The sequence below is a fragment of the Mixophyes fleayi genome, chromosome 1 (genome assembly GCF_038048845.1).
Source record: "Mixophyes fleayi isolate aMixFle1 chromosome 1, aMixFle1.hap1, whole genome shotgun sequence".
Lineage (NCBI taxonomy): Eukaryota > Metazoa > Chordata > Amphibia > Anura > Limnodynastidae > Mixophyes > Mixophyes fleayi.
The window spans coordinates 149,978,085-149,992,458 of NC_134402.1; the positions used below are offsets into that span (position 1 = coordinate 149,978,085).

General features: G+C 40.3%; 1 protein-coding gene across 1 annotated transcript; it reads right to left on the minus strand.

Annotated features, from left to right (window-relative positions):
• Window positions 1-11,930: 11,930 nt before the first annotated feature.
• Window positions 11,931-13,668, minus strand: ATOH1 (atonal bHLH transcription factor 1). Its single transcript, XM_075189537.1, has one exon. It carries the CDS (start codon window positions 13,584-13,586, stop codon window positions 12,858-12,860), a length of 729 nt encoding a protein of 242 aa, XP_075045638.1. The 5' UTR covers window positions 13,587-13,668; the 3' UTR covers window positions 11,931-12,857.
• Between the last annotated feature and the right edge of the window lie 706 nt (window positions 13,669-14,374).

Below are 14,374 nucleotides of genomic sequence, written 5' to 3' on the forward strand. Positions count from 1 at the left end.
GCTCGGCTTTTACACGTAACAATATTTGTGCACCCCTTTTGGAGTCCGAATTACTTGGTCTTGCTTGGTCACGACTGACCTTACAATTTTAGAACTCGCACTCATAGAGAAAGGCGAAGGTTTCATTCTTTCTTTGCCACTGCGTGTGTAGAATGGCATGTTGGCAATTTTTTTTTTTTGGGCAGATAACTTTTCCTGGATTACAGCTCTTTTTTTCTTCACCACGGTAAAAGGTGTTTTTTTTTTATGTTTTTTTTCCTGACTTAAAAAGACTATGTACTTTTACATAAGCTTTACCAGATGACATACAGGGATTACTATCATCAGGACTGGTGGCAGAAGCTGCTTGCTGCTCCTGCTCTTCTGTGTACTGCTGTGAATCCATTTGTATAACACCCTACACTTACTGGTGCAAATTCAGAAAAAAAGCCTGCAATGACTTGTATATTTGTATTTCAGCAATGACAAAAATAGCAACGCAGCTCTTCTCGTTGGGTGTATATAACACCCTACACTTATTGGTGCAAATTCTGACAAAAAGCCTGCAAGGACCTGTATATTTGGATTTCACCAATGTCAATTAGCAATGTAGCTTTGTTGAACACTGCTACCACCCCCCTCTGTCACTTCTGTACGTTTGCCTGCCCAACTGCTCTCACTCTATTCTACCCCTTCTGTATCCCTCTCTCAAATGGCTCTAGATCGCCGTGGAGGGCGGTATTTATAGATTCCAAAACTCCCGAGATCCGATGATGTCATGATTACGTTTTGCCCCATTTTGGAATCCGAAAAAGCGCGAAAGTACCGAGCCATCTCGGGTCGGTACTCGGATCCCCTAAGTTCGTGAAGGCTCGGTTTTCGGGAAAACGAGCCCGCCCATATCCATTCAGAGTATGTGGTAGAAGGTAGAATGGTTCTTCACCTTTCATAAGAGGGTGAAGACCAATTCCTGTTCAGGCTAGAACTGCCCCAGACACTGTACATGACTCAGTAAATGGAAAATTGGAATTGCAGAGATGCCATGAACAGGTGTTTTCAGGAGAAATGAATCCAAATTCCAAGCACACAATACCTGTTAGCATTCTGAGTGGTCTGTATGTATAGAATATGATACTGCCACAAATGTGGTCACTTCACAGTAGCCTGCTTCTCTGACTCTTGACATGCCTAGAACACTCCTTTTTTGTTATTGAGAGTGGCACTTATATTCAAAAGGTATTATGAGGTTCAACTCTGTCATTTTTTATGCCTATATTGTCTTTTGCTATACCTTTACTTCATCTGGACCTTCTTGAGAGCCTTTGTACTCAGAGAGGCAGGGCTGCCATCAGAAACTGTGGGGCCCAGTACTAATTAATCTGGAGGGGGCCCCCCTCCCCATACATGTGCCCCCCTCCCCATACATGTGCACCCCTCCATCTTCGCCATACATGCACCCCCTATCCCTCATCACAGTACATTCCCCCCCACTCCCTCATCACAGTAAATGTCCCCCTCTCCCCTCCCCGCAATCACAGTAAATGTCCCCCTCTCTCCTCTCCACCCCAGTTAATGTCCCCCTCAACCCCCCCACAGTTAATGTCCCCCTCTCCCCCCCAGAGTTAATGTCCCCCTCTCTCCCCCCCCCCACTGTTAATGTCCCCCTCCACCCCCCAATCACAGTTAAGGTCCCCTTCTCCCCCCACAGTTAAGGTCCCCCTCTGCCCCCCAATCACAGTAAAGGTCCCCTCTCCCCCCCTTCCACAGTTAAGGTCCCCTTCTCCCTTCCCCCTCCACAATTAAGGTCCCCCTCAACCCCCTTCCACAATTAAGGTCCCCCTCTCCCTCCACAATTAAGTTCCCCCTCTTCCCCCCTCTCTCTCCACAGATCAGGTCCCCCAGGCTCTCCCTCTACCCCCCCCACCCCCCTCAAAAATAATAATAGCTTTTTTACTTACCTTCTCCTCTGCAATGCTGCAGCTCTGCCTCCCGGTCACTGATAGACTGGGAGTGCGGCGCGCAGTGATGACGTCGCCGCGCTCCCAGCCTATCAGAGTCTGGGAGGCAGAGCTGCAGCATTGCGGAGAAGGTAAGAAAACAAAAGGGGAGGCACGGTCGGTGACTGCGGGGCCCGGACAGCCCAGGGAGTCAGGACAGACGGAGAGGTCTGTCTGGGCCCCCTAGTCTGTCCGGGCCCCTCACAGAAGTACTGGCCGTAGCCCCCTGATGGCGGCCCTGCAGAGAGGGCAAGAATGAATTGCACAAAAAATAAAAACTATACAAAAAAATTACTGTCTTTTATCATTTAAAAATGGATAGTTACTGTACTGGAAAACAAATGCTTCAAAATGAAATGATGTCACTTTGTCAAAAGAGCAAAGAATGTTGAATACTGCATTAACTTGTCAGAAAGTAGAGAGTCCAGTTATTACTTTTTTGGCAGAGGGAAGAGGGTTGTGCAAAGAAAGCCCTGTATGCTTTTTATGCAAAACCTTTATTTTAGTCTCTTGAGCAAGTTCCAAAATTATGACTTATTTATTTGGATGTCTGTTCTTGTATACTTATCTATGTAAATTGTGAAAACTGTCAGACAGTTCACATAGTGCTAATATGCAAAACTACCTCAAACATCGCAATAGAATCTACTACTTTTTTTTAGGAGTAATATATAACAGTATTTAAACCCACTTGTTAATGAGCTAAAGAGAGTTTCAAACATATTGGCTAAACAACACGTAGAGACACTCTAATTAGGCAAACCATGATTTTCAGGATGTAGTATTACCAACCTGTTAACATTAATGCCCTTATGGACTTTCAGGGATTTTGCATATTAAGACCTGCTGGCACCAAGGAACTGGAGGTCTAGTCCAGAATGGGAAGTAGGTTGCTATATGCAGAAGATCATAAAGAGGCAATGATTAATTGTGTATGATTTAGGTGCAACAAGATAAAGTGCTTAAAATAAAATAAAAAGCTCACTAAATACAGTTTATTTTGATAAGTAAAGCTGGATACACACTACAGGGTTTTTGTCCAATAATCGGCTATAAAAGCTGACATACGACCGCTCGTTCGAAAGTCGGGTCAGTGTGTGTAGTGACACGATGGTCGAAAGTCTGCCCAAATGGACGATTGATGCCTCATTTGGTTGGTCGTACCGTTCAATATTTTCGTTCCGATCTCCTTTCCGTTGTGTAGTGTGTATAGATTTCCGACCTATCCACGACAATCCTCCGATAATTCATCGATCTGGGGGGCGTGTTTGTGTTAATTTGTGATGCCTGTACCAGTCCCACGTGGTGCGGTATCCGTACTTTAATGACTTTTGTTTCGTATACATGTGTAATGCACCTGTCTAGTTTCAGACCATTACACTTGTGTAGAGCATGTGTGTTATTACCCTTTGCATCTATATTGGGAACCTATTCATATTTACTCTTTATAAACTTATACCTTTATAAACTATTAAATTTATAAAGTCATATTAACCTTTACTATTATTTGTAAAATACCCAGAATAAACCATACAGTGTTAATGTAACTGTTTTATTGCAGGAGCAAAGTACAAAAATTTTTATTGCAGAATATGACAAGTGAAAAAAATAGTATTACACTTTAAAGGTGCTAGTGGTTTGTGGCAGAACAGTTCCAAACAGCATATACATTTCAACAAACTTTTTCTCAAGGTTTTTAATTTTCATCTTGATGTCTCTTGGGTTTATATTCCCTTTGATATCTTTACCTACGAAACGAGGAAATAAAAAATGTTTACCATCAAACTTCTATATGTGTAATCTATATCCAACACCAGAAATAGTCTCAATTGCCCACCTTGCACACTGCTGGAGATCAGTTTATGTTGTGGTCCCTCTGGCACAATCGCAATAATAGCGGGCCTAACCTCCATATATTCTGGAAAACAGTTGCCATTTTGGTTATTATAACGGTGCAGGTATGTGCCTAAAGCATTTAGTTGTCTACACATGTTCACTGAAATACCTTTGTGTATAACGTCTTTCATATATTGGTATTCAACATCAATTTGTTCTTGTTTGATAACAGGTGTTACATTAGTGGTATCAGTGGTATCTAAACTGGCCTTCTCACCATTAATTCTTCGTTCTGACAAAAAAAAATCTATGATACAAATCAGGCGTTTGCATTGCTTCATGTGAAACTAGAATGCCATACAGTAAGTCCTTCAAATAGGTACACTACATGTGCTACTCACTTTTTTTAATGTCGTAGTTGTACTGGTCCAGTACTTTTACCATCCTCTCCACCTCTCTTGGGCTCATTGGCTTTGCTCTTTGCTCTTCTTGAGCATCTCCATCCCCCACCTTAACTTCCAGCACCATCTCTGACTCTGTCTCCGTCTACATAGCTGCAACCCCCACTGGCACCTTCTCCTCACCCGCCATCTTCTCATGTTTCTTTGCGCCAGACAGGCTCCTCTGTCATTTTATACACTCAGACATGGGCGTTCGTTTCTGCTGTGGACCAGTCAGCGTTCGAAGAACTGCACATGCGCACAAAAATCCCGGCTCTGTCTCTGCAACTATCATTGCAGAGAGAGCTGTGAGTGACAGGGAGGGATCATGTGATCCCTCCACACATGCGCTGTCCAGGTCTGCTCTTCGGAGCAGAGCTGACAGCATTGGTTTTTTTCAATTTTGATAAGGTACGCCAGCTTCAGTTAACATGACAAGTTCCCGAAAAAAAAAATATTTCGGGACTTGTAAGATTGGGGCCAGAGCAGTCACCATACTGTTGAATGGTGTCTGCTCGCAAAAACGATGAGGAGTGCAAAGCAGCAGATATCCATGATATCTGCTGCGATGCACCTTTAATAAATTTGCGGAGGGCACATCGGGACCTGATTTCCACGGTAAGTGCACAATAGTGCACTGCTGTGATTTCTTAAATATGCCCCTTTGAGCTATAACTTTAACCCGTTCAGGACCATTACATACGAAGGGATATTATTATTAGGGAATAATTATTGCTTTGCACTTTACAAGTTAAATGTTTTTTCTAAATTTTATATATGGTAATAAACTTCTATTTTATAGGAATGAATGAAGAGACAGTGTAAGTCTTCTCTTTTTATGCGGCTTTGGGTGTTAACTATAGTGAAAGCTCTGCCCCTTTATGCTGATGTCTTTGGTATATCGTTATATGCTCCGCAAATGTTGCTTCAGTGTATACGAAATAAAAATCATTGCTCACAACAACATGACTGTAAAATGTCGCTAACGGGACGGCCGCTCCTCCGTTTATCATCTAAAACAAGGCTAGTGTGTATGCAGTCCATGGATCGAGCAATCGGACCATCGATGGGATGTAAAATAGATCGGCATAAAAAGTTGGTGGAAAATTCTGTAGTGTGTACCCAGCTTAGGGCAATGGGCATCATTTAAAGTTGGACATCTGCATAAAATCCTTGTCACAAACAGTGTACTTATGTGTATGTATTGAGTAACATGTATTTCAAGACTGGTCTAGCTCAAAATGCAGAAGTACTTCAGCATAAGGTATACACCAAGCATCCAAAAGTGTTCAATTGTGCCCCATGTAAAATAGTAAATGAGAAAGTTGCATTACTCTATTTGTAAACAATATAATATAACGTGTTGTGTTAACAAGAGAGAATAGTTTTTTGACAGTATCATTTATAAATGCAAAAGTAGTGTTTTCCATATCTAAAGAATTGAAATTCAAACACCAATATATCTGTTGTTTATTGTTCTTAAACTCCAATACTATTCTTCTTTCCTGCAGCAGTCCAAACAGAAATGACAAATACATGATCAGAATAGAAGGATGCAACTTGATATAACATGCATGTGATGCTTGTAAATAAAGTATTCTCAGCAGTGGAGTAAATACACAACCAATCTGAAGCACTAGAAAGTGCTGCAGGTGTCGTCATAATCCTCATGTATCTTTGTGCCAGGCTTCAAGGACCTACAAAAGATACGCCTCCTGGTAAGTCTAATTATGCTGTATCTCCAGCATGCCCTTACTGTACTCAATTTATTGCACTTCTATAGACACAAGGGGACAGAAATCTAAGATACACCAAATCTAGATACAGGTGCATTTTGACATGCATGCACAGTACAGAAATGAATATATTTACACACAAAGTGACGTACACACACCTATATATGAGGCCCATTGTGTACATTGTACAAAAGGTACAGCTTATATATTAGTGGGAAAATCATAGATGCATCAGACTAATCTGATTTAAATTCAACAACCTCTCCTAATACTAACCGAAAGGAAGAGTCAAAGGAGGAGGGGAGAGAGGAAGTAGGAAATAAATACAATATATATATATATATATATATATATATATATATATATTCTGGCACAGTTTTAGCTTCCATTACCCTTGTATGTGACATAAAGCTGCCCTCCTCCCACAACTATATGCACAGCACAAAGCACATTAGTAGATCTATGTGGAGGGTGAGAGGGAAGAAATAAAAAAAACTAAGAAAGGAAGACCTGTCAATCATTCTCATGGCTGTAAGAATAACAGATATTTGAAGGCTGAAAGGTTTGATGACTTTAGCTGCTCTCCTCTGTGTTACTGACACACTCTCCTGGGCAGTGTTATCTGCATCATTCTGTATGCACAAGTCAGGTGCAGTCACATTAGTCATTGCTGTTGTTTCATTGTAAGTAGGATCATATCGTTTTTCACGTAACAGTATACTCTACCTGACCACAGACCGGCACTCTACAGTAAGTGACTATGCACAGTTTGTTTACTAAGCGAATCCGTAACCATCCATAACACTACACCCTTTATGAACTGTCATTGTATACCATAAAAGCTGCGTAATATGGATAAGCACATCTTCTACTCCCTGTATCTTTGTCAACAACACTATGACCTGGTACACGCTCTAATGTCCATGCATTGTACTGTATTTCTTCGGTGAGCAAAAAAACAATATGCTGTAGAAAGTAATAAACAATGCACTGACAAATGACAAGAACACTTGTATGTAACGAGAAACTAAGGCAATTGGATGTATTTTAGGGACACGTATACATCGAAGTGCAAAATCGTCCTGTTGAAGTCTGCCACCTGACACCACTTCAGAAGACTGCTCTCCATGGTCTAGCCTGAGTTATTCTGTGTCCTCTCTTTTCAAACATTGCTTGAAACCTGGAGGTGAAAGAAGCAATTCATTTGTGATGATGAGAGCCTCACTTATTTCAGGTTCAGTATCTCGCGTCTCCCTGCGGGTATCAGTCCTGAATAGAGGATACACATCTCATAGCAGTTCTCTGGAGAGGTTACAGTAGAGATGGGGCTCTCTGGCATTCACTCACCTGCTAACGTTGTAGGTTTTGGATTGCAGGTTTTCAAACAGTCTATTCTGACCTGACACTGAATTCCAGCTATTGTTTCACGTTCAATGCCGGAGATTTAACCCTTCGCTGTCACTGATTAGCGGCACAGGGCAGACCGTGAACTTCATACCTGCGGCTATACTCAATCGCAAGAAATTAGGTGTATCCCAAAGATAAACTACAACAAATGCTCAGTGGAATAAACTATTAGGTAAAGGTGCTTCTTGCAATAGAAAGTGTAATAAATGTTTAACCAGTCACCTTCATAAGCAAGAATGAATAGCAAGAATATATTTTATTTAAATAAGAATACTGTGCATTGCTTTTTCTAAGAAGGATTACTGTTTGGTGATAGATACCTTCTTTGATTGGGCATTCTGGTTATTACTTTCATCTTCTACTTCTTCGGGTTACCTGATATGTCATGTTATAGCTTAATAAGATCAACAACTTGGAAATAATTTATTTTATAAATGTGTGATAAATGAAATAAAATATTAATGTTTTATTGTGACTAAATTAAATTCAGTATCTCATAGCTATCATTATTATAGCGGTACCCCTCCTATAAACAAATCCATTTATATCGTCCCTTAATCTATTGTGTTTATTAGAACGTAATTAAGTGTTGTGTGGCGTTCCTGGATTTATAAAGTAAGCAGTGTGTCAATGGAGCGCATATATGTTTCTCTTTGGCCATTTAAAATATTGGGGTTAATAAACTCTGCTATTGTTATTACTGGGTACTTACACCCCGCATTTATATTTACATACGCTCTGCACTAAATGCCCAGAGCTGGACAGTGGCGCTTGATCTCCGGTGCATGTGAATGGGGCGGGAATAAGTAGAATGATCAGCCTGGTTTACTTGCTGTCATTGCTGCTGATGAATAAAGGGTTAGAAGGTGGGGGGTAGTGATTATTATTATTTGTGTCGGGTTAGTGGATGTTACTACGGGGAGATGTGGTGTTAGATTTGGGACTCAGCTCCCCAAGGAGTGTGCTGAATAGAGAGTGCGCTCACCAGCTGACAGCGTGCGTTTTGCTCCAGACATCCTACACTATGGCCAGGATAGATTGCTGCCAACCCTCTTTTGTCATCCTCATCTAATTAAGAAACACTCACATTACCACAAGTACACCACACTTCCCGATCTCCGGTTCTATCCTCCCCCTTTTTAAGCTTTAACCCTTGATAAGGTTTTACAATTATACTTCTCACTAATGTATCCTTTAATGTGTCCTACAAGCATATACAAATATAAAATTATCAATATAAACTATACATATGATACAACGATTTAACTTACGTTTATAATCATACAGTGTACTTGAGTAATCTTCTGTATGCGCACAAATACGCACACCTCTAGATAGATAGAAAGATAGATAGATAGATAGATAGATAGATAGATAGATAGATAGATAGATTAGGTAGGTAGATAGATAGATAGATAGATAGATAGATAGATAGATAGATTAGGTAGATAGATAAGGTAGATAGATAGATAGATAGATAGATAGATAGATAGATAGATAGATAGGTAGATAGATAGATAGATAGATAGAACTGTTAGACACGGTATTTCTTTATTATGAAAATAAACTTTGTGTAATTTGTACATCCACTGTGTTGGTGTTTAACACTGGAGCCAATAAAGTGCACAACATTGTGGTGGGATTAAAAAATAACATTATTTGAAATGCACTGATGCATTTCATTATTTCATTACCTCCTAAAGTGATGTGTGTAGGGTGAACATTAGGCATGCCTGGCTACCACACATATTTGGTCCCATTGCTAAGTATCTTGGTTACTTGGATCTGACTTTTGAAAGTAGAGGCTAATTGGTAATAATGGAGAGAAAGGAGTCAGCCAGCGTGGCAGGAGTGGGCTGGCATATGGGGAATGTGCGCTATGAAATACTCAATATTCAACTATATCCAAAATATTAATGAGATTGTAGCAACCTGCAGCTATAAGTTACAGCTTGCTAATGGATTGTAAGAATGCCTTCTGCCAAATGTGGGCTAGACAAGTTCACACTGGATCCAAAAATGAACATTGCTAGTGTGTGTGTGTGTGTGTGTGTGTGTGTGTGTGTGTGTGTGTGTGTGTGTGTGTGTTTGTGTAAGAAACTATAAAACAGAAATGTCAGGGACATGGAAAGTAAACCGTTAACATCTAAGCTCTTTAATGTACAAAGAGATGCTTCCGAATTTGGACGGAATTCAAGCAGACTCTCAGCTCCTGTCAACTCTTTTCTGTAGATTTGAAAGAGATTTCAAGCAGAAGAGTCAGCTCAGCGTGGTATCTAGATACTGGATTTGATAGGTTATTTAATATGCTATCATTCTCTCGATTTATTTCATTAATGACTTCTCCAGTTCAAGGCACGAATAGTTTTGTATTACAGATAATCTTCTTTGTTTCATTTACATCACGGGATAAGCGTTGGATTTCTTGGACTTGTATGAAGAGAGATAACTGAGATATGTGGGGAGGTTTGTTTGTTGCAGGGGGGAGGAGGGAGGATTACTGGAGTTTACGAAAATTTCTGTTACAGACAAAAGACGGTAACAGGTTTCAGAACTGACATAGGTAACCTGGAGCTCTCCAGGCGTTGGGGAACTACAAGTCCCAGCATGCAGAGAGCACCAAGATTCATATCCCTTTTCTAGAGAAAAAACAGGGAGATATTTAAAACGAACGGACACTTATACATAGGCATGGACAAAACAGGTTGGTATATAGGATGAGGTGTAAATAAAAGAGGAAAGGTTTAGGTCCAAGGTGTGGGGGATTAGAAAGAAAGGCCACAAGAGACAGTAAAAGGAGGAACGAGGAAAAGAATAAGGACAGAGAGGAAGCTATAGAGATATAGGGACGATAGAGAAAACAGGGATAAAAATGTAGAAGCAAGTACAGCAATGATGAAAATGTACAAATGTAAGGGGGAAATGACTCCTGTAAGGATCACAAAATCGTTCTGCATCACTAGTGTCACAAACAAACTAGACACATCGCTGTTCTATTTTGAGTTTTGACTAATGGTAAAATATGGTCATGGGAACTTTTCACCCATTAAGTACACAGAGCCGCTGTAAGAGTTCACCAGAATTGTGACGAGCCCTTTTTTAATCTGATATGTATCTGAAATGTTGCAAACCTCTCTGTGTAAGAGGTTATCAAAAGAACAGGTGCACCCGCCCCCCCCCCCAACCAAGTTATCATCACCTGATGGCTTTCTACTCACCCTCAGGAAACATTGCCTTGGGACTTTTACTTAACTGTTACCAGAGAACAGACACACTGGAGCACTATGTAAGACAAAGTTACCTTGTTGACAGATCAGTCCCTTAAGTGTCCTGCACGTGCTTTCTGTCCTTGTGTCCTTTTACAGTTTGCCAAAAATGAAAAGAAAATAGGTGGGTAGAGATGATACCTTTGTGAGCTTTGTGATTGCTCGGGCTGAACAGTGGTAGAATGGGAGTCTTTTTTCAGTAACCAAAATGTATTATTGTTTTCTCTGACACTACCCCCCCCCCCCTCCCCACCTACATCTTGATATGTGAATAAGAGTAGTAGTAATAATAAAATAATAATAATAATAATAATAATAATAATAATAATACATTATACAACTACTATACTATTATTATTATTATTATTATTATAAAATTATATAATATATTATTACTAATATTATTATTATAAAACATACAAAAATAGCTATAGTAGGAGTATAGGATAGCAATATCCATTTAAGTCTTTTTCTTCTTCTACTTCAGGTTATTTTAATTATCATTAATAGTAATAGTAGATGTAGTATTAACCACTTGCAAAAAATGTGAAAATCACTTGAATCCATCGTTGCTAATTTCTCAGATGAAGCAGTAAATGTTGCTAAACGAGAACAGGCAAAAATAACTTATAATAGCGAATTGGCAACCCGTGTTCACTAATATTGTTCGAAATATATACGTATAACAATATAATTAAAACTGAGAAATGTAATTGGCTTGTTATACAGGTGTGAAAATACAATTGATTAAAAAACGTCGGATAGAATCGTATTGCTGCTCTTAAATTTTACAATTACTTACAGGGGTTAGATTTGATTGTTGCAATTTATTTTACTCATCAAATAATAAACAGTGATAGGGTGATTATGTGGTCATTACAGCAACATAGAATGCCATTTTAAAAATGGTGATAAGTAATTCTGTTTTACAAAGTGATGGATAACAAAAAACTAGGATTTCCTGCTACCATTTCGGAGATTTTGCCACAGTGAGTGATAATTAACTATATATATATATATATATATATATATATATATATATATATATATATATATATATAAAATACTTCTCTGAATATATCGAGAGTAGCGGTAGATTACGGATTCAAGATGTTTTTTGTATATACTATACCATAAATGTAAGCACTTTTGTCGTTTCGTTGGTGTTAGTGATTTATGGAAAAGATACAAGAAAAGAAAAAAAAACAAACGCAAACCATTATTTTTTATTTTTTTTATTTGATTTTTATGTGTTTCCAGAAACGGTAAATAAACGATGGCAGTGAACTGTACTAAAACACAGAACAGTCGTTCGTTTTTTTCATAGAAAAAGTAAAAAATACAAACAATCAAAACATGTAGCAAACAGAACAATAAATAATGATCTAACGTCACAAGCAAAAGAAATCAATAACAAAAACTTTGACACAACCAAATTAGTTCCCTCGTCCAAAGTATGACAAGATTTAAACAAGTGGCTAAACGAAAAGTTTTGCAAATTGGCATTATATATTGTTATTACTCAATGTATGATCCACATTTTGTTTTTTCTTTGCCACCATTGGCTGTTAAAGTGCAGTTTCGCAAGAAGCTATAGAAATTCGGGAATATATATAGTATAAAAACTAGCATTTTTCCATTATTTACATCGTAAGGCAGTTACATACATATATTTACAGGTATTATTTCCAGTGTTAAGAAAGTTGCATTTTGGAAGACATTCTGATCTTGTAGTGACATTTCATGAACAGAGGTACCAATGGCAATTACTGACTGCTGACTAACCAGTGTACAGTCAAAGATAAAGAACAAATAATATGGCAGTTGGTAGATGTATGGGGTAAAAAAAAGAACAAATATTACCATGACAAAAAAAAATACTTAAAAAGTTAACCCATTCACTGCCAGTGGTTCTGATTGTTCAGATTAGTCTGGCACTGCCGGGGTTAATGGCAATGTAAAAGCTACAGGTTCTCTGTTTTTATACAGGGATACGTGTTTGAATTCTACTCTTGACACTAGATAGGCAGTAGAGATGCTTTCTTGGCGTCCTCTTGACACTTTAGTTTAGTCTATTGGAGCTTGATAGGTTATGTACCAGCTACTCGGGACAGTGACTCCTGCTTGATGACAGGTCGTTATACTCAGAAAGTGTATTTGCACAGTCAATTCCCCCACTGAGCACTCAGGTAGGGTCTAGCTGGCCTCATCCGAGTCGCTGTAATGGGAATGTGGGGAGAACTCTCCGTCACTTCTGTGCGATCTTGGAGAAGTTTTGCTCTCATCCCCTGAAGACTCTCTGGCCCCTGGCGATGAAGAGGTAGATGTGGAAATCGCCTTCTGTGATCCACTCTCCTGAAATGGGTAGCTGAGTGGGTCTAGTGGCAGGGAGTAGTCACCGGGGAACCTCCTGGCATCTACCCCGGGGTGCAGTGGGTAAGACGGGCAAGGCGGTGGGTGCTCTGCGGGAGGCTGTAGCAGGTCAGATAGAGCATTGATGTATATCTGGGCCATCTGCAGAGTCTCATACTTGGAAAGCTTCTTGTCGTTGTTGAAAGAGGGGATGACGTTCCGAAGTTCATCAAAGGCGTGATTGAGCCCGTGCATCCTCCTCCTCTCCCGGGCATTAGCAGCCAGCCGCCTCTGCTTCTGCACCCCATTGCCACTCTTACCAGAGGGAGCCCTCTGCATGCAAAGGTCCTCGTTATCCTCGTCATCATCGTCGTCGTCCTCTTGCACCCTCAGCCCCTTTAGTTTGCACAGCTCCCGCATCTTATGCGCCCGGCTGGGCTGCTGCAGCATGTATTCCGGGGGAGTCTGCAGGGAGGAGGCGGAGAGCCAGGCTCGGGGATCGGTAGCGTCCAGCAGGTAGGGCTCAGAGGGCAGCCCCTCGCACCAGTCAGCAGCCGGCAGCAGTCGGGACATGGCGGCACTGGCAGGTAAGCGGCAGTCAGGCAGTGCAGTGGGTGCAGTGCTCTCTGGACACACACACGGGTCGCGTGCACACTGCTCCTCTCCGGTTGCTCTAGGCGAGGCGCCCCTTTAAAAGCGGCACGCGCCGCTCTGCCCTCCACCCCTCCTCCCGCGTGCCGCCCCCCTGCCCCTTACTCACCAGTCCCAGATCCAGGCCCCGCGCCTGTCGCGTGTCAGTGCGGCCAATGGCAGCCCGGGGTGTCGCGTGCTGACAGCCAATGAGGGAAGAGTTACACACTGTGTTTATGTGTTTGTGTGTATGCCAGTGCATGTGTGTGGATATATGAATGTATGTCTGTCTATCTGTCTATGCATCTATCTCTCTGTCCAGGATATCTATAGCATATCTGTCTATAGTATCTAATCTATCTGTAGTCTCTCTATCTCTCTGTTCAGCACATCTGTCATATCTGTATAAACTATCTAATCTATATATCCTCTATCTCTCTGTCCATCATATCTATATCATAACTATCTATGCTTTCTTTATCTATGTCTGTCTATCTGTCTATGCATCTATCTCTCTGTCCAGGATATCTATAGCATATCAGTCTATAGTATCTAATCTATCTATAGTCTCTCTATCTCTATGTCCAGCACATCTGTCATATCTGTATAAACTATCTAATCTATATATCCTCTATCTCTCTGTCCATCATATCTATATCATAACTATCTATGCTTTCTTTATCTATCTATCTATCTATCTATCTATCTATCTATCTATCTATCTAAAAATA

Coding starts and splice junctions, on each gene's coding strand:
- ATOH1 (XM_075189537.1), bottom strand. CDS start 13,586: ATGTCCCGACTGCTGCCGGCTGCTGACTGGTGCGAGGGGCTGCCCTCT.